General features: G+C 34.2%; 1 protein-coding gene across 1 annotated transcript; it reads left to right on the forward strand.

The window, feature by feature from the left end:
* Positions 1–21,107: 21,107 nt before the first annotated feature.
* Positions 21,108–22,571, forward strand: LOC145684984 (TNF receptor-associated factor 4-like). Its single transcript, XM_081757333.1, has one exon. It carries the CDS (start codon positions 21,108–21,110, stop codon positions 22,569–22,571), a length of 1,464 nt encoding a protein of 487 aa, XP_081613459.1.
* Positions 22,572–22,778: the final 207 nt, after the last annotated feature.

Raw genomic sequence — 22,778 nt, forward strand, 5'->3', positions numbered from 1 at the left:
AGTTTAACTTACTTTCTTTTTCTCATGGAAAGTTTTTTTTTAAAGCACAACATACAAATTATAAAGACTAACTTTGACAATTGTAAAGACGCTAGTTAAACAATTACAAATACACCAAACCAAAAGAGTGAACCATAATCAGAGTTACATAAACAAATGAAAACAGACAAAAATATTATAAACAGAACATCCAAAAACATTGTAGGGGGAAAACTAAACGCTATAAATCAGTGTTTATTTCTTAAATAAAAGTTTAAACTTGAACAAGAGATTAACAATTTCGTGTCCAAAATGTGTCGTTTCCAGTATTTTAGTACATTTAAAAGAGAATTAATTCACTTTGTCAAATATTTCAATATACTGTGAGACACTTTGTTAAATAGATAGATAGATGGATAGATATAGATATAGTATAGCTAGTGTTTAACATATATTATTTTTGATATTCAGAAAAAGTAAATAACGAATTACAATTATTTCCGTAGTACATGAAAAAGAGTAGCCTTTTTGTAAAAGTTATTGGAAAGTTAACCATAATTAAAAATAAAATGTTATCACTTACAAAGACTGAATTGTCTAAAGAAAGATTATTTAGACTGAGCATGCATGACGCAGCAGCTACTTTGTAGACTTCTAATCTTTGCTGTGGATAACTGTCGGAAATATCATAGAATGATACTCCGTCCGTCTGTCTGTTTACCCGTTTGCAGGTATCAGATCAAAAATTATAACAGATATCGAGAAGCTGTTTCTTGTGCTCGATTCAGCGTTCAAAGATAGGTTGCTTCTCCTAGGTTAAGAACGAAACTTGTAGAAACCAAACGTTTCCGGTTTCAACGTTGATCATTATGGAGCAAAAATGGTAATACACAGCAACAAGGATTATTCTCAAATCTATTTAGCGACTTAAGAGAGCATACCGTTACAACCTGCAATACTCTACTAAAACAGGAAGTGGTTGGAATTTACTAGTAGTTCTGGTTTCAATACTTACTTCCATAGGATAAAAACGGTAAGAGATATCAAAAAGCAATTTTTGACATATTTTTACTGTTCCAAGAATGAATTTTGTGCCGGCTATCTATCTCTTGATACAGAAAGTGGCGAAAATCCTCTAGTTTTGATTACAACACTTATAGCATAATGTACGGAATAAAAATAGATATCGACAATGGATTAAGTACCCCAAGAATATGTTTTAAGTATGGTTTCATTGCTGTATTGCTACTGGAAGTGATAGACATTAATTAATACTTTTCAATATTAATCTCCGTACAGAAAAATTGTAAGCTATACTGAATAATGAGTGTCTGGCATGGATTCAGCGACTGAGGAATAGATTCCATCTTAGATTTTACTCCTCTATTGTGACTTGTAGTTATGTATGTACTATTTCAGTTTGAGTATTTAGTTCGCATAGTTTGTAATTTTACCATAGTTTCACATACTGTAAAAAGAACTCACTTCTAATTTGAGAGAATTATCATTAAGAAATAAGTTCATTTTACTGTATGTAAGAGAAAGTTTCATCTTTCATTATGTAATAATTATACACAATACCTTAAGTTAATTTATTTTTACATTACCTTCTTTTTATTTTGTACAGCTGCAGATCTTTTTGTGGTATAGCAGGTTACCAAATCTGCAGAAAAAAGTAATTGAGGACAGTGAATTGACATTTTGGAGTAGAAAGGAATGTTATATTTAAAATATGATTACTTTTTACATTCTTTCGTCCATTGACTTTTCCTTTTTGAATATATTAGATTTTTACATTTACTTTTAGGAAGTTATATTACCTAACAAATAAATTTGATATATTTGTTTTTGTCAAGGATTTTTATCTGTTGAAATACATCAATAGTTCTGACGCATTACTTTTCTTGGTATCTATCTTCAAGAAACGTTTTAGATGTGGTGTTTATTATTATTATTATTATTATTATTATTATTATTATTATTATTATTATTATTATTTAGTTATCTTACTATCGCATTTGTTATCTTGGGTATTTCTGTAACCCGTGGGAAGCACAGTTTGTGTAGTAATATTGCAATAATATAGATAAATAAATACAAAGAACTTGCGTAGAGATGAGTTAGAAAATAATAAATAAGTTCTAATATAGAAGTAGATAAGAGAACTTAAGATGCACTTCATAAAAGGAAAAAGGTGTGTTAGTGTTTTACTATGTAATCATTATTCTATTAATGTTTGTGGAAGTGAAAAGTAAAAATCTATTCTCATTAATACACACATCGATTTTGGGAAAAACTAATAAGCTGTGAGTATTATTTGTTAGATAAATTATATATTTTTAGGTATACTGTAAACTGTAACAAATAAATAAAGGGTTAAGAGGAAGAGAATAAAGCATTTCCCTTCTGGCTTATATTGAGATGACATGTCTATCACCTGCAATAGCCTCACATGTCCAGGGACATTTGCTGTAAATATATTAAGATACGAGAAATTTGGTTGTAAATTATTTGGTATTATGCACGATAATTAAAATGAAAATTGTATCATTTAATAATTGTTTAAACACATCACAGCAAAATATGTACTCAGTTCTTAAATACAGGAGATACGTGTATACTGACAATATCAGATAACTGAAACATACTTAATATTAAAATATAAGAATTATTGATAGTTTTAGGTTATAAGCACTTTCAGTATAGAGTATTTCCTCATTTTGTTAGTGTTATAACATTAAACCCACTATATAATGGGAGTATATGTTAATTTTAATTTCACCTTAATAGGTAGAGTAGTTTCTTTGTCGATTGACTCCAATGATTTGGTAGCGTCATTAAAATCTATTTTTTTCTTGATTCTCTCAAAAACTACTCATGAGGATTTACATTCTAACATGTTATTTTCTTCAGCTCCATGAGATCTATTAATTGCTATATCTCATCTTTAGAAACGTTTTTCGTTACATGCTTATATGGGTAGTGTACGCACAAAATATTCAAAATAAATTTTTGCCACTTTTAACATATAAAAAAACAGGAATATATCCGAAATTTGAAAAGTATGATCTTCGAAGTAAATATTCATTACATTCACTTGAAAGCAGGGGGACTCATTTCATTTTATGTTTATCACATAAAATAATTCATAGTACAGTAGATTCAGAATATTTATTACCAGCAATCGAACTTCACGTCCCACACCACCTGTCAAAAAATGTGTTTATTATAGAACAAAATGTCACAAGAGCACCCACAGATAGACATTTTAATTATAAAATGAATTTTATTCTAAGTAAATGAGGTGTATATCGTGTTATATGTATTTTAAAATATTTTTCTATTGTATTATTATGTCATCATATGTGTATTTTAAAGTATGTTATTATTATGGAAAACTGTAATTAGGCATTGTTCTGTTGTTTTCTGAAATAAATAAATCAAATATGTTAATTGTTCAGGAGTCCTTATGTCACTGCAATATTGGAAATGTCTTCCATCTTCTGTAAAGAAACTAAACCCTTCACATCACTATTTATTTTGTAGAATTAATTACCCGCATCGCTGGGTTAAATTAAGAAAAAAAAAGTAATACGTTCAGTTAGTCAGCAAATTTTTCCTATTAATAAGATACTTTCTGACATCAGTCATTTTCAATAATTTTTATATTTCTCCCCCTTTACCAAGTTGCTGGGCTGAATTAGGATGTCAACGGGAACGGAAGTGTGACTGTTCATCTCAGCGATATCGAAAAGTGCGGATTCGACACTAATATTGGTCATTTTTGAACATTTATGTATATATATTTCCCCTTCCCCTACCCTACATTTACACAGTCAGAGTGAAAACGATAAAAACTCATCCCAGGTCTGCACCTTACCTATGTTGAAAATTTGTTCGAGATCGGTTAGATAGTTCAAGAGTTATTAAGTTTTATTTATTTTTATATCTTCCCCCTCTCCTAATTCTATCTTCAAAGTAAAATTGTAAAAAAAAAAAAAAAAAAAAAAAAACTTCGCAGTCCTCAACCTCATCTATGTTGAAAATTTGATAGAGGTTGGTTGGGTGGTTCAAGAGTGATGTAGTCACAAATACATTCACTTTCATTTTTATTATGTATATTAGGGTGGTCCAAAATTTCGAAAGTTTGAAAGTTTACAGTGGCACCCCCTAAATTTGTTCTCCCTTTCAAATAAATAATACATGCAAAATTTGAAATCAATAGCTCTATATTTACTGGTTGAGCAATCGACTGAAAGTTTAACAAAATTAGTGATTTATTGTCGCTGTATTGACCATGCGATATTGTCTAGTTTTGTGCATTTGCTCTCCTGTGTAGGAAATGTTGGTTCATCAATGATCAGCAAAGGTTGTTATCATGGCATATTGATTCCCTTTGATTCATCTTTTGACTTTGGTATTTATCATGTCATTACAAACAAAGAAACAAATGTTAAACAATACTCACTCCAACGACGAATTTGTTTCCGTCTACGTTACAAGTTCAGCGAAAAAACTTGTTCCATCTCAATTTTGTTAAGTTGCAGTCGCACTTTATTTGTTTTTCGGTGGCGGCACTAGCATTTCATTTATTTAACGATTATAATCCAGGAACACCGCGGTCGATGACACATTTCGTGGCAGAAAGGTGATAATACCGAATTGTAGCGACTGATTGTTCCCGTTTGTTTACCAGAACAAAAGCTAGAAGAGTGGTGGTGCAATGTTGGCTTCACTGTGGTATGACAGTGAGTTTGAGCTAAAGTTGATATATACTTCGTTATTGTCATGGTAGAAACCAATAGAAATAAGACTAGGCATTATTCACTAGGAACAGCTAAAGAAACTCTGACCGGAAGTAAGCTACCTTCGAATGGCAATGTTTTGCGTGTATTTTTTCACCATCATTTAATTTTTTTTTTAATCCATGACAGTGCTAGAGATGTTATTCGAGAAACTGTACAATTTTGTGAAGAGACTTATATCTTAATTCGTGAGAAAAGGCATGCAGCTGCCTAACTCGAAAGGTTGAGGGACCAATGGGCAAATTAAAAAAAAAGCAAGAACCGAAAATCTACCAAACAGAAAGAGAACGAAGCTAGATTTATTGCAAGCTTGCATAATTTATTTGACACAGCACATGCGGATGCTCTTTGACTAATCAAAAATAAGGTAAACAAGGACTTCCTTATTGCTTAGAGGGAACAGAAACGACGTGCTTATATGGTGTTAATGGACAAAACTCTTGATCAATAGGAAACAAAGACGGCAAAAAAGAAACAACGAAAACATGAATTGATGGGGCAAGTACTAGTGCTAACACTGCCATTAACGCAGTTAAGCTGTTTGTTTCGAGCGATAGTGACAGTGGCAATAATTTGGAACCAAGTAAAACCTACTCTGATAACGAATAGAAACCCACGCAGCAGCAAGTCCTCTGACACAAAACGAAAGCAGAAAACCTCGAAGAAAGTTGTTACTCTCGAACTTGCTTTTATGTTAGGTAGATCGAAGTTAACTGACAGAGAAGCAGCTTTCGTTATAGTAGCAACGGCCAAAGGTTTGGGTCACAATCTGGGCGAAGTTACACTCAGCCGTTCATCCATCAAACCATCAAACGATCTCGTGAACTTAATTGTCTTGAGTCAGCTGCCACCATAAAGAGCAAATTCCAAACAACAAGCACCGCCGTTGTCCATTGGGAGAGCAAAATTCTACCAGACATAACGGGAAAAGAAACCATCGATCGCCTTCCTGCAATAGTATCTGACATGAGAAAAACTCAATTGCTCGGAGTCCCAAAACTGAAATTTGGAGCTGAACAAACTCAAGCAGATGCCGTGCTAGGTGCATTGAGATCATGAGATATTATTGGACAGGTAAATGCAATGTGTTTCGATGCAACTGCCAGCAATACTGTTCGCTACAGCGGCGCTTATGTCATAATAGAGAAATAAATTAAGAAAAGTCTTTTGTATTTAGATTGTCGTCACCACACACTGGAGATAGTTTTGACTGCAGTTTTTAAGGGATGTATGAGGGAGGTGTATCTTTCGGTACAGACGTAGCAATATTCAAGCGTTTGAATGAAGATTGGAACTACTTGGATCACACATGCTGATTCAGTAGAATGAAGTATAGACTTGGCTAATATTAAGGTTGAACTTACAGACTTCGCATGTAGCCATCTTTAATGTATCCTGAATTATTGAAACTGACTATTCCCTTTCTTGGAGGAATCTCGCCCCGTGAAGTGCGATTTGCGGCACCTGGAGCTATTCACCAAGCCAAGTGCATGGCAAAGTTACTGTACGCATTCAAAATATGACTTTTTAGAGACCATTCATCCTTACTCATCAAGAAAAATGTTTGATTACTTTGTGTAAGTTCCTTGTTAAACTTTAGGTGAAAATGTGGTTCTTAACACCAGTTGCTGCATCTGCTTCAAGAAATCATCTCGATTTCTGAAAAACCTTCTTAAATATGAAACAGACAAACCAGCTGTTTAGAAAGCCCAGGAAAAAATCTTGGTCATCTTTGGTACTTGGGCGAAGAACTCATTGGCTTGGCGTTCTTCGACTACTAAACAAACAAAGCAAGAAAGGAGTGGAAAAGTTGAACACAGATACCAGCAATTATGAGCCTCCAAAACCCCTGCAAATACCTTGAGATGCTCTTGTTTCACTACAGGATCGAGAATTTGGTAACGAAGAACACAATGCAGTTTCTTTGAACGTTTGTTCTGTAGATTAAAATCAAGAATGAATTAATCTGTACTCTTGGAAGCTTACTGGTGCACCAACATATCTATCTATCTATATCTATATATATATATATATATATATATATATATATATATATATATATATATATATATATATATATATATATATATATATATATATATATATATATATATATATATATATATATGTAGGCTGATCCAAGGGGACTATAGGGGCTATAGCACACACTGTTCCACAAAATTTAAGCAACTCAAAGAAAGTAGCAGAAAATGTAACGACAAGATCACTGACTCTAATATGATAAACAGAAAGACGGTACAGATACACAACGCGCACATGTGTATGGACAATTTCATCCCGATAACGATATACTGTCAAAGCACCATGTTCCACAATATGGAGGTCCATTTTCCCATCCAGCATGATCTCACTCCATACCATGATGGAACCACCGCCCAAGGACAGCCGTTCAGCAATGAAGTTTGGGTGATAGGGTGATTTTGGCTCTATCCAAAATGTCCAATCAGAATCAGACGACGGACTGTATCGAGATTCATTGGAGAACATAATGCGCGCCCACTGGTGTTCCCATGTTGGCGACATGTTTCTGAGAACATGTGTAACGCGCACGTTTTTGCTTCCGTTTCAATGACACATATATCACAGGCCTCCTGGCATATAGTCCTGCTGTATTGAGCCGACAACGAACAGTTTCAAGACTAACACGTTGACCCCACGTATGGAACAAATGATTTGCCAGTTGAGAGCATGACGCGTGACGGTCACGTCTGGCAGCAATTTTGAGAAACCGGTTATCGGCGGCCGATATACGTATGTCCATAGTGGAAGCGATTCCACAGCTTTGATACAACACTCCTACACATTGAATTCCTGGACCCAGTCCACTTGAGATCCACTTAGTATCAATCGCTCAATTATTCGCCCGCGGTCAACATCACTCAAATGCCGTCTGCCAGCCATTGCAAGGTGTCTATGCTTTATATCCCACACAGGAACCACCAACTCACTGCTTGCAGCCTCGGACAAAACTAGGCTCTTCTGCACGCTTCGTTGCAAAATATGTTCATCGTGGTTGCGACGGTGCTACGCCCGTGCTATAGCTGGCTCCCGGATCGCCTGTGCATCTGTCAGACTACGTTAACAAAATTGTAGTCGTAATTATTTGTACTCACTACACAAGAAGTAACTATAAAGTTATGTAGCTTCCTGTGTATTTATATATTCTTGTTATTTGGTTACAGTCTTCTTGTCCTATAAAAGCGCTATATATCTGCTTAAAACCATTTGAGTAAATATATAATATATAATTTTGTGTATATACACATCGTTAAAATTTATATTAATTGTTGATAACTTCTATCTTAGTATCACATTCGTGTTTAACCAGAATAGTCAAAAATGGTAGCGAGAATTTATGAGATTAAGTAACTACGAACGTCATGATAGTACATTAACGAAAGCTACAGACACTTTCGTCGTGATCCGACTTGCTGACTTTTGTTCATTTATTATTCACAATGGAACCAGAGCAATCAGAAGTAGCATTCATATTAGTTAGTGTTAAATGTTTTTTCTAATGGCTCGCATGGAATTTTTATTCAGAGAAATATGAATACAAATACTCCGATAGACAACTCCCAATCGTATTTTGGCGATGTTTTTGTTCCTCCCATAGAAACAGAGAGTGGCGATAGCACTTGTTGCTTAGTAGTGGATACGAGACAGATTTTGGTTGATAGTGTGTGTGTGAACACAGAGGCAAAGGTGGTTCACGCGAGTTCTTTAGGTTACTTGGCCGATAACGATCCATTCTCGTGCAAATCAGCTGTTTTGAAGTCGAAGGAAAATGAAAGCGAAAGTGTTTGTTCTTTAACCTTTAAGCCTGGAAGAATTGTGTCTGGTGATTCACGTCTAGGGAATTAATTTATGCCTTTTAATACAAATTTAGATAAAGTAACTGTAGGCATTGCTTCGGACAGCTTTAGTAATTTATAAATCCCTATTTGTGATGGTCAAGATGACTATGTATTACTTCCATTTCTATTGTCAGTTTATAAAATAGCTAGATTAAAAATCTTTCCTGAAGAAAACATTCTCGTGGCAGCTATAGTTAGGAAAAGCCATAGCCCATTCAGCCCTGACCCACACAATTGTCCAGGTAGAATGAATCACCAATATTCGCAATGTCGGCCGAACATACACAATTGTGCAGGTTACTTTTTCCGAAAGCTACTAGTTTAAAAAATACTAAATCGTATTTATGAGGATTAGTAGATCGTACTAGAGAGCGTCTCATCCTTACATTGCAGAAAGGAGTAAATGGCAATGCTTTTCCTTACGCCCATTTTTGCCAGACTTAGCCTGAATTTTAGAAATAGAATTTATTTGCTTGATATGGAGAGATTATTGTAGAACGTTGTATTCTCTATCAAATGTTTCTCTTATATCAAGAAGAATTTTCAAGTATTGAAATAAATTGAAGTAGTGAAATCTTGTTAATGGCAAATTCTAACGTCGAGTTAAATATAACACGTCATAAGTTGTGAACTATGAAAGATACAAATTTGGAACTGATACAGCTATTAACACCATGTTTGGTGCCAATGGTGGGAAAGTTTACGTTCAAAAGAAACTTCTTGAATAATACAATAAAAAAATGTAAGAGAAATTACGTATACTGTTGCAATGCAATATCTAAAAAGTTTACTAGTGAGAAACTTTTTTGTTTTCAGGTTAGATTGGGGTACAAAGCGAAAAAAATATTGAGAATAGATTGAAGTTATTTTTAAAACAATTCGCAGGTCGATATTTTTATTTAGGTTTAATGACTTCTAATGTTAAGAGTCAGCTTTCCAAAACGCGCGCATCTGACCAGAAGAAAGGCAGAGACAAATTTTGCTAATGCTATTTTCCTTATAATGTTTGTTTGAACGGTACTGATGTAGTGTGTCATGCTATACCAATGAGTATTCACTGTTGATGCTATATGAGCATTATATTAGACTGACATTCACACATGTGGGAGCGTATAAATCTTATTTTCTCTCTTCCAAGAAAAACAAATTTCAATCGCATGTGAATAGTAAGTACAGTGGATAGTAATTCAGTCGGCAATAACATAAATCACAAAAATTCAGTTGGTAGTCAAACAAGACCAACTGTTTCTTCAGAAGATCAATATCTATGGAAGAGGAAAAAGCTCGTCAATATCTGTTAACTCCTCACTAAAAAGTTATTAGCTTTTGTAATTGATTCATTTACAGTTAGCACGTGGTCCCTAATGTCCTTTCGAATGCTGACAATTTTGACAATAAAAATTGGTTTCATTTTTAATTCCACTTTTCTTATTTACACTTTGGATATGCAGATGATGAAAAAAGCATTCATAACAAATAACTTCATGAGCTCAAAAAGCAGAATGAAAAGGCTGTTTGTTCTTTCCCCCGGTGTTTCTTTAGGAAGCATGAAAGAAACAAAATATATTTTCGGAGAGTTTGATAATTCTGTTTGGGTTTGTTTCCTCGCCCAACGTTCTGTATTTTGTTTTCTGTCACTATACGTGATTTGAAGTCACAACTTGTGCGTTTGCTTAGAACAGATATAATAGAGTGTGTTTTCATTCTCCAGACTGATATTGTGTGTCTGAGGTGTCAGAACGTCAGAAGTGAGTATAGAAACCTGGGCGGTCCAGTTCCTATTCACCATTACATTTGTAGATTGTTGAGATATTTAAAATATTTGGTGTATCGTGTCAATAATATTGTTACTGTACTGTTCGTCGTGGAGAGTGAAGTGCGGAAAAGATGTTCAATTGGGAGGCTGCGTGGGAGAGAGCTTCAAATTGTACTGAAAGTGGTTAAACATTTTGCACAAAGTATGAATGTTAGTTCTGTAGTTAAAGAAGCCTCAAGAGCTACAGAATGTTCAGAAAGAACTATTTACATCTTACGAAAGGACGAAAAAAGGGAAAATTGACGACTCCTGCGAACGTCAAGCAAAGAAGAAAAAGACCAGAGAAAAACGCAAGATCGATGATCTATGATGGTATTGTTCAGACTGGAAAAAAATGAAAAAATGAAATCTTTAATTTTTACGACCCACGGTTATGCTGGTTAGGCTAAAGGAGACGGTGGTTATGAGAAATAAATGAAATGGTGGAATGAAGAAAGCGGGAGGAAACGGGAGAACCCCGAGAAAACCCACGTTCACGGTGTTTATCCACCACAAAGTCCACAAGACGCGGGCTGGGATCGAACCAGGGACTTGAAGCAGTAGAGGTGAACGCTCTACCACTGAGCCACCGCGCGATTTACAAAAGATGGAAAGAAAAAGTCACATACCATAGCTATTGATGGGAATACAAGAAATACCTGTATAAATTAGATGCTTCTTAACTTTACACATGAACGTAATAATATTATTATGTTTATGGATTTGCAAACAGAACTATCATTTTATGACAACAAGAAATAGAGAATAAATATTTTTCCCGGTAGCAGTAATGATTTTTTTCGCCCTTCTTCTAGGTAGAAGATGAAGTGATGTTGTGATTACAGTACTTCTTGGTACCCACGTTGGTATCCACATTAAGCCGGTTTCCACAGTGTTCAAAGTGAAAAAAAAAGCAGAAGCGGTATGTTTTATTACAATTTTCACTAGGCATACCGGCTATCTAAATGTTGAAATACAGTGAGGGTATGTTGCCTAAAAGATTGCATTTCTATTTATATAATGACTTTAAACCATGAAAGAGCTTTTCCGTAGTTACGGCGAAAGTGAGCATGGAAGGGCTTTGTTCCCCGACTCCAATTTTCTGAGAAAAATAAAAAATATTCCCTTATATTGTATTATAGAGAATTATACATGAAAATGCTGAAAAGCCGAATATTTGTATTAACAATTTTTAAACCATCTTTTGTGGGACAACTCCCGGACAATGTCTCAACTGAAAATATTCCAAAGCCCGGAAAGTTCGCTCCCCTCCATAGCAGACAATCCCTAATTCCGCTCATGCTCACATTTTCAGATTTTATTTCAGCCATGTATGTTCTTTAAATTTGGCCACACATTGTGCTTTAGTAAGATAATAAGGAAATTCAGCAAAATTTGTGTCATGAGGATTAACTTCCTGATAAATCAATTTATTGGGGATGGATGTAAGGAACTAAAATCCTCTCCATATTGAAAACATTTAACTTCCATTAACTAACAATATCAGATCGAATTAAAAGCAATTACCACAAAGATCTAAATGTTATTGATATACTCATGCACACAGATAATGACTGCATACGTATTCACAGTGTTATCCAATTATTTGAAAGACGCAAAAATACTTTTTGAAACTGAAAACAACAGATTTTTTTGATTAAATAAACTACATATTTTTTTCTCGCAAATACCAAACTCAGTTACGTATTTCTTTATCATAGTAGGCACAAAAGAAATCCCACCTGGACTAGCTATACCACTTGTGCAACATGTGCATTTGTACGGGGCAGCAAATCACTCATAACTATATTAGTTAAAATAAATATTTCTTCTTGGAAACAGACTTCATGATGATGATAGTTAAATTTACTAAGCTGACCTTCTATTTCAATAGTACATTAATAAATCAGGTTTAGGTCGATTGAAGCTCGATATTGAATTTTATAAAAAGGGTAACCATTTTTCCTCTGCAGGTGTGTTTGCTAATCTTTCACTAACATAATAGATTATTATTTAAAGAAAAAACCCAATGAGATTGTATTTGTAGTGTTTAGATCTTTCAGAGTACGAGTGCGCTTTCCCTCCTCTTCGTTGTTCATGATGGGGGTACCACAATTAAAATAGCAGACTTTTAGATTTGTTCTTTCTGGAGAAAGGGGAAAGCAAATAGGGCGACAAACTGTCTCTTGCCGTCTATAGTCCCGACGAACTCACAAAAATCCTTTCCGATTTCAGTTTAAACGAGTCGCCCCTATACGCTACCTTTTGTTTGGATTTGGCCCAAAAAGCAACAAAACAAATATAAGTTCTTGTATAGGAGAAAAGGGTGAACTTCTTTGTAGACATCTCGTTTTGAAAACAAAAGGTAGGGAAAATAACAAAAATTTCGGTGTTGGCAACTTAGAAATTATTTCTAATAAGAAATTAAATCTTTGACGAGCAAAGCAATTCGTCAATTACTGTGTATAAAAATGGATATATTAAAGGTATATTAGCATCCACTTTGCAGTGACGGTATGTCTTGATCACTGAAAAACCAGAGACGGTATGTCTTCATCACTGAAAATCCAGAGGCGGTATGTCATACCATTGCATACCGTCTCACTTTGATCACTGGTTGGATCACCAAATAAGTTAGATTCAAAGTCCGATGTTTCGTATAGTTCGAGTCTCACTTTAAGTACATTCTGTTTCTTATACAAGTTCATAAGGTGGTAATGTATTACATAAGCATATATCCAGTGCCGTAACATAGAATAAGCTTATTCCTGTGCTCTCAGCACTGCATGTGATCTTTATTCGAGAAAACTAATCGTGTGTTCATCACGTTGAAATTTTGTATTGATTGAAAATTACTTGCGAAGCATGGATATACATATTATATAAGTATATAGGTACACTGAGAAAAAAAATTGTAGGTGGCATACTTAAAAAGATAGGTTACATGCGTAATTCCTGTAGTTTTTGGACTTAACGTACACTAGACGTATAACTGAAAACGCATGTTTTATAATACTTTCTGTATAAGTGTTCCATCTATACGTACTTTCCGTATGAAACAATGTAGGCGGTCAGGATCTCACATACAAGTGGACGTATATAACATATAGCTGACGAAGGAAACATAAGTATATGCATGTGATATACGGAAAACTGTTAGATGTCAGACATCCTGCAATGGCATGATGTAACATCTAAGGGCAGTGCCTATGTAGCATACGGATAACCTATGCTCCGTACTTATTTCTATAGTGAGCAAGAGGATACTGTATATTTGTACAATATACCGCTGTCCGGAGAACGGATTTTTCTCTGTGTAATTCGAACTATATGTATCTATTTTCTCTGTCGCGGTAAAACTATTGGTTCTTAACTTTCTAGTTTTCTTTTCTATTAATTTTCGTAGTTTTCCTGCAATATGAAAAATCAAAAATATTTTTTTTCGCAGTACGAATTTCGTTAAATTTTGGATCTGCTTTTACCCTACCTCACCTAGTAAAAGTTATATATATATATATATATATATAAACTTTAGAGGTAGACTATGCTAAGTTACTTTTTGGTCGAAATTGATTTAACAATACTTTTTTAATAGACTATGTTCTTTCTAGTAATGTAATAATATAAGTCTAAAAGCGTCCTATTACTTTCTAACTACTTAGTATAGTTTGAAAAACAGTACTATAGGTCTTACTTAAGGAACCAGTTTTTCGCTTCTCCCGTAAAATTACGAAATTATGACTTGGTTCAGTTTATCTCTGAGGTCCAGATATAATAAAATCATAACCATAATCATAATCAACCATTATCAACCCAGTGCTGGATGAAGGTCTTTCCAAGTCTTCCCTACAACTATCTATCTTGAGCAATTATTTCTCAGGTTACCCAGTTCCCAGTTGCTCTTGATTTTGTCAAACCTTCTTGTAGACCTATATACAAGGACGTTTTCTAGGCTTTTTTTAATCTCGTGGTATCCAGTCTAAACTTGTTTTCGTCCATTGATCACACATTCTTGTAATATGTCCAGCACATTTTCAGGCCCATGTTAAAAATGATTTCATTAGTACCACCCATTAGTTGTCAAATAATTCGTTTCTATATATTTGGCCTATAAATAGTTGAAATTCGCTATTTTTGGAGCACAGACACGCTAGTTTTTGATGTTCGAATGTGGCAACACCGACTCAATGATTTAAATCAACACAATGTGAGGACCTCCATTTGGTCTAGTGGCTAGCACGCTTGACTTCGGTTCGCGTGGTCCCGAATTCGATTTCCGATGGGGGTACAATTAAACGACCGAAGTGGTTCGGATTCCAGTATAATCATTAGATCCACGTTTCTTAACATAATCGTGGGACATTAAACTAAAACAAACCAAACCAAAAATCAACACAATGTGTATTACTAACTGTAAGTCCTTCATTAATTGCATACAGTTATATGGTATGGATCGAGTTTGAGGTGGTCGGTGGTCAAACTAATACAAGTGAAATGTAACTAAGGGTGTAATTAGTACTTTTAATTAGCCATGGTTTTGTGTACATCAGGATTAAGGCTTAGGGGAACAACTAGGGTTACTGAAAAGTTATCAGTTACATTTAATTTCAGTTACAATTTGCATTTACATGTATTGCTGGAACCAAAACTTTGACATTAACATTAACATTATAAAGACTACGAAAAACATCGTCTTTTGAAAACATTCTTGCACCATAAAACAAATTACGAGTAATTTTAAAAGATTTTGCAGTTTAACTACGTGATTAGAACTATATTTAGAATAATATTTAGCAATTTATTTAAGTTGGCAACACTACTTAAAATAATGGAACTGCGACTTGTAATTAAAACCACCAAAAACTATTGCTGTAATGTTATAGAAGCAAACTAAAGCAATAATCATTATAAAAATTTAACACAAATACGTTATTTTAAGCAGTATAACAATCACTATCCATGTGTTTGGTATCTCTGAAACGGTTTGAAATAACAATTGTTGTAACTGACATTATGATCACTTAAGTCTTTTGGAAGCATCTACATAATGAGAGGTGATGTCAGCACGTTTCCGAAGTAAAGTCTTTAGAAAAAGTTAAATTTTTCATGTCTTGTAACTTTGATCCTTCATTCATTCGAAATACATTATACCAATGATCATAATATTTGACGCTAAGATACAAATGATGCGCATTGCACCGTCTATGCCATTTGAGTTATTAGACATCACCAAAATGTTGATGTTGGTGATACTGTATTGTTCTTTGTTACACTGAATAATGTATGTGGTATTGTGGTTTTATTTAATATCTAAATTAGAAATAGGTAATGACTTACATGGTGCAATTTGAGAAAATACAACATTATTTTGCGCTGGCAACACTGCTTGTTTATCTAGTGGTATTGCAGAGTATCTAGAAGAATTTTCCCTTCAATATTTCACACAACATGGTACGAATTTTCAGCATTTTTAATATATATATATATATATATATATATATATATATATATATATATATATATATATATAGGCGCGGATCCAACGGAAGGGCTATAGGGGCTATATCCCTCCTTAACGCTCAAGTATACACTTAGTAAAATTATCTTCAATCCTGCTTTACACTAGATAAAGAGGCAGAGTATGGGTTAGCCCCTCCCTTGGTCGGATCCGCGCCTATATATATCCGCGGATCCGCGAGAGAGAGAGAGAGAGAGAGAGGGAAGATTATATACAACAGCAAACAGCAGACATTCGAATTCTCATCCGGATCAAATGAGATTTTTTTAGTAAGACAAGCATTTGATCTTTAGAGTAGAGTGAAGGAGACAAATAGACTTCTCAATATTCGTCTTAATTTTCTGTTTTCCTCTTCACTGTCAGGACTTCGTGAAATTACTTTCGGCGAATTTTAGATATTCAAGTTTATCACAATGTGGTTGGGATGTGGGTTTGAATAAGAATCAAGTTCTGAGATCCGGATTTCGGATCTAGATCCGAGATTAGAATTTTGGATCCAGATCTAAGATCCGGATCCAGATCCAAGATTCGAGATCCGGATCTGGCCATCCCTACGGAGAACGTTACTTAAAATCCTTTTAATTTAACTAGTTAGAGCTGAAACATACTGTGCGTACTGTCTGTACATACCTACGTGTGAGAATTTAATTTTCCGTTCAAGCATTCTGGTTCGACTTATATAGAAAATAACGGTAGCAGGATATGTTGGCAGTTTTTCTTTCTTTTTTTTTCACTTGTTACAGTAATTGCGCAATGTCAAATGCATTATAAACATTGCTTCTTTTTAGCGTTTATGCTATTGCTCGCCCAAAAAATAAACAAACGAGATAAAATAAAAAAGAGAGTATATTGCAACTATAGTCAGTAGGATTTTCATAAACTGTTTGCGGTTATTTATTTTCGTGATGATTCCCCGCTCGTGAATTTTGTGGCTGATCTCCTCAAGAAGATGTCATATTTGTTCTCCATAAAAGAAATTGTCTCGCTCAGGGACACAAAATCAATCACTAGTAAATGAAATAAGGTACAGTTTCTAATATAACATAATTTGTTAATTATAATTACATTTAAATTAATATCTGCCCAGAGTTACAGGTTGAAGTTAAGCTAATGTCAAGTTAAAAATAAGTAAACTCGTGAATGTAAATATATCCATTAATGTCAACACAGGCCTAATCCAGTAATAAAGTAGTGTACGAAAGCTTTCAACCAATGGCTGCAAAAGCGTATAAGAAGGCGTCTCAAGAACTAATTGTCGGATTACTACTAAATTTCGTCACCACATAAAGGGTTAGAAGTTAGGAACTTCCATCGTTGACACTGAAAGAGAGGATACTGAAACCGGAAGTAGTAGAAATAAACCACTTCCGGTTTCAAGATGATCACTATAGTCTTAGTATACGATGATCAAAGGGGCAGTGACTCCCAAGGTAACAATTTGGGGGTATTATTATTCCCCAAAGCATCACCCAACTATATTATTGTTACTGAATTAAGGATTCACCTTCCTAAACTCATCACAGTGAAGCGTTAATATAAGAACCCAGTTTGTAATTCAAACCATCAAATAAGAAGATAGAGCGTATACAATAATGTAAACAAACACTCAATATTAAGATAAATTGAATATGGTTAGCTATATCTCAAATAATCTAAAATGAGTATTCATATGTGTTCCTAAAATAGAGATTTTCCTATACCTTATTTAGATTTTGAAGTTTTGATTTATTAAATAGTGTCAAACCGGTATGACGTTGAAAACGATAAAACCATAAATATGAGTACATTTAAGTATATGAAATCTATAAAAAAAAAAAAAAAAAAAAAAGAACTTAAAAGAAAATAGATTAATGTATAAGTTGCAGTTCTTCGATCAATATGATTTATGTTCACTACTTCCTTACAAATAAGAAAAACGAGGTTTGTATAAGTTATTACATTGAATAAAAGTTCCAAGGAGAAGAGAGAGAAAGGAATGAAAATTGGTTAAAAGTGGAATCGATTTCTCTTTCCTTTGAGATAAAAAAAAGAAAGAAAAACAGGGGAGCAGAATATGCCGTTTTATGTTCTTCAGAAGTACTATTTTTACCCCAGTATTCTTTGGATTTACAGGCTCGTTGTTGGGCATGTAATATTAGACGGAATTTCTTCCTTTCTATTGTATCTTCCCTGTAAGTTGAATGAATTACAGACTTTGCAAGAATGATTCACATAAATGATACTTCATAGTGAGGTTACTAGATGTTCCTGTTACCCGCGGATTATAACTGGATTTTAAAATCTTTCCCGAATCTCACGTATGCTTTCATGTATTATCTGACTAAAAAGTTGGAAAGCATTTCCGGATTCACTGAAATAAAAAGTTATGACCGTAACATAACTACTTTACACAATCAAAAAAGAAACCATTAATCTATTGATGCAAGACATAGTTGTAGTGGAGTACGCAAGACGGGATATTACTGGGCTTTAACAACCCCTTGAACAAGATATCATGCAAGAATAAACATTTACTATATTCAGAGTTATTACAAAAGTCATGCTTATAATGAAATTATAAGTTTGAATTCCCCCTTGATGATATTCTGTGTACGCCACTGTACAGCATATGAGTATACATATCTGATCTCCGTTTACGCCAAAATATTAAGTAAAGATTTGTAGGTTTGGTCCTTATTCGGTTCCAGCATTTTCAAATATTGAAGACTAACGTAACGCAAAACAGGCAAAAATCAATTATAATTGATTTCTCTCTTGTTGCAAACTAAAACACAGATTTTGCGTTCAGTAAGTGGAATGAGCCTCACACGACTAGACAGACTATTGGTTTCTATTGATGTCAACATGGCAACAAGCAAAACAATGCCTTTATTGATTCAAATATCAACCATACACACTTTATTACACGTGACATGCATCGTTGCCAGAACTGTAAATTTATTTGCAGATTTGCAGATTTTTAGAGCAAAACCGGAAAGCACGATTTTTTGTATATGAGCTACAATTCTCTTCTTAATTCTTCTTTTCTATTCTTCTTTTAAATTGACAAATATATAATTTTCCAAATAAGACGCTACTAAAATAAGGAATAGGCTGAAAAGAAAAAATTTCTTAATAATAATAATAATAATAATAATAATAATAATAATAATAATAATAATAATAATAATAATAATAATAATAATAATAATAATACATTCCTGTTTGAAGGATCGGAAGCTAACAAGACAACAATGCCTGTTTGTTCTCACTTGGACGAAAGATTCATTGATAGAAGTAGAGATCTAATGCTAGAATTTTTAAATAAGCATACGCTAAACCGTTTTCAAAAATAAAGTGTATACTCGTATGATCGTTTTTTTTTCTATACGTAAACTTATAGTTAGTACAAGCTAAACTATAAGAATATTAGGTGGGTATAGGTCTACGTTTCATATACTCCCGTATAAGTTCCATAGCATCCCTGGAGAAAAGAAAGTAAGTAAAAATTATATAGACTCTATTTGGTGGCATAAGAGGCGGTTGGGAATGATTGGCAAAAAGCAGAAGCGTGTGGTTAACGGTTAAAAAGTACAAACAGTAAAAAAAAAAAAAAAAAAAATACCGCGAACATGCAAAGCACTACAAGCGTCATGGAATTGTGAATACAGGGTTCTATGTGCGGCCTTATCCCGAAATAACGTTTGTAAGTCGACGGAAAAATTCTTCACAAAACTTGTTGTAAACCAAATTGTTCACAGACCGAGAAATTCGTAAAAATGAAATGAAATTAAATATTTCAGTTTGACGTCCCATGATTATAACCTTTAGGCTAAGGGAGACGATGATTAAAGTGACTGAGTGGTGATGGAAGAATTGGTGGAATGAGAAAATGGAAGGAAACAGGAGTACCTCGAGAAAACTCGCGTACACGATGTTTGACCACTAAAAACTACTTGGCCGGGAATCGAATCAGATGTCTTACGCACCAGAGGTAAACGCTCTACCAGTAAGCCAACATGTGCTCTAGTTAAATAGAAACAACATACTTTTTAATTGGAATGAACTCGCCACAACAGTTTTAAATCGCCTAATTGCCTGCACCATTTAATACTCGATAGCGCAGGTAGTGACATCCATTAGTGTCAGGCAGGCAAGCACTAGAGAGGTAATAACATGACAGACTAAGACGCTTGTCATTCATTATTAGGAGTCAGTCTTTCGAAATCTCTCCTGTCAGTCTCCATCAACATGTTGTCAAAGAGAGACTACAGAACTAACCTAAGGAATAGCTCAGAAAGGACGGAAAAACACTTTTAAAACAGTACTTGCCTTATGCAGAGTCGTTATTACGTGTGATTAGTGTCAAACTAAGAAGTTTCACTAACATATGATCCCTGCAGTTGTCAGGCCTTTAGTATGACGCTAATCATACGTCAAAACGACTCTGCATAAGCCCGTACGTGTTTTAATTTCTTTCTCTCTCTTTGTTTATCTTTGTGTATGTGTGTGTGTGCTAAGTTCCAGTTAAATATTAAAAACAAAATAAAAAAGTGTTTCTTTGGGACTAACTATTGAATTTACTGCTGGGGTAAATTTTAAATTTGCTGAACTTCCGCTGTAAACTGAGGTAGGCACAAAAATCACCATAGATGTTGTGTGAGTGTGTGTTTTAAAGGGGCGTTTTATATGAATCTTACGATTGATTTACAGATGTTTTGTTTTTAGGATCTGGCAACCCTGGTGACATATCGTGTAATTCGGTTCAGTTTTCTGTTCAGTGTTCAAGTAATCTTGGTGGCTCAAGTACGCGAAAAGACAACATTTCATATTTTTGCGTTGGCAACTAAAGAATACTGAAATCAGCTGGTTTTTAGTGCATTAGAAAGTTAGTGAATATTACGAAGAGCTGTTGAATGTTATTTCAGTGAACTTCTGTCTCGTTCTGTCTTGTGATTTGAGAATGTTCTCTTCATGTGAAAACAGAAGTGGAAATGCATCAATATTTCGAAAGTTTAATTATCTCTAATTTCTGTGTCCGTAAGCTATCTCCAATACCTTCCCATAATTCTTATTTTAATTCACAAACGTCCTACTACTAACTACAATAGTTAAAATTTAAAATTGTAATTGTGGTAAAATGAAGGAGTGAAATGCCGACACACAAATTTTGTAACAACTGCCAAAAGTACATCGTGGGGGAGTTGGAAACCCACCAATTGACTTGTGTACGCGATGATATTGAATCACAACAGTCACGTGTAACAGTTAACGAACCGTCTGTGAGAAGAATATACAAATGCGAATTTTGTTCACGGGAATTCGAAAATGACTTCTTGCACAATGAACATTCGTTACACTGTGAAGCAGAACTTGCGGAATGTATTACGTGTTCTTTTAAAACACAATGTTGTAAGATGTATGAACATCAGAAGATTCACTGCGGAAAGATGTATTCGAAATGTTGCTATTGTGGAAAGGAAGTGTCACAAGAAGAGTCGGAATTTCATTTTCAAAATTGTGAATTTTGTTTAATCCCTTGCGAGCAATGTAATTTGATGGTTCAGAAATTTTATTTGAGCCATCACTTAGATAACATTTGTATGAAGAGAATTGTGAAGTGTCAATACTGTGCGTGTGAGGTAGTGGCTGATATTCTTCAAGATCATTTTCATATTTGTGAATTAATTCCTATGTACTGTGAGAATAAATGTGGAAGAGAAATGCCGCGTAAAGATATGAAGCAACACTTGTTGGAGGAATGTCCTAAAAGAATGATTATTTGTGAATATTGTAGTGAGGAAATGGAGGCCAAGGAGTTAGAAGATCATCACTTAACGTGCTTGAAATTTCCGATTGATTGTCCAAAGAATTGTGGCGTAAGTATCGAGAGGGATAATATAGACAAACATCTGGATGAAGCATGTGTGAAACTATTTGCTAAGTGTAGCTTTGAAAGTTTTGGTTGTAATTTCGAAGGATATCCCATCGCATTACGTAGCCATTTACAAGAAGACAATATTCGCCATGTTGAACTTATGAAAGGTGCTGTAGAACAACTTCGTGCAAAAGAGGAAGGTTTTATAGAACAACTTCGTGCAAGAGAGGAAGGTTTTATAGAACAACTTCGTGCAAAGGATGCCGCAATTGTAAACTTAGAAGAAAAACTAAAAGCAATGGAAAATAAAGTAAATGAAGCAACGGTTCTCAGGGATGGAAGATTTTTGTGGATAGTTCCCAATATTTCTAAGTTAAAACCTGGAGAAAGAATTACCAGTGACGCATTTTACGAGTCTCCGTTTGGATATAAATTGCAAGTAGAATTCCTGTTCGTTGATGATTGGTCAGCAGTGGACATTACACTTTGTCCTGGACAATATGATTCTATTTTGGAATGGCCTTTCAAGAAACAAATAACCGGTAAAATCATTAACTTTGAAAATAGAAATAACGATGTGTGTTTCAATAAAACTTATAAATGGGGTTCAGAGAAACGTGTGAATGGTCCAGAACAATACTGCTACTTTCTTCACGAGCATATATCTCGTGAGAAGATGAAACGTGAACATTTTATTTCTGATAATGATGAAATGTCTTTTGAAATATATATAAATTAAAAACCTATAAAAATATTTAATGCATGAGTAACATAGAATGAAAACAAGAAGTGACGGAAAATTTATTTATTTATTTACTAGCAGCGTTCACCCCGCTTCGCTGGGGTCACCCCGGAACGCAATAAACTTTGTTACTTAGATAATTTTTACTTTTTCGCTTTCAAGTGATATGATAAAAACCATAGAAGATTGGAGTAAATGTTAACA

Source organism: Thermobia domestica, chromosome 5, assembly GCF_964235325.1.
Source record: "Thermobia domestica chromosome 5, izTheDome1.hap1.1, whole genome shotgun sequence".
NCBI classification, from domain to species: domain Eukaryota; kingdom Metazoa; phylum Arthropoda; class Insecta; order Zygentoma; family Lepismatidae; genus Thermobia; species Thermobia domestica.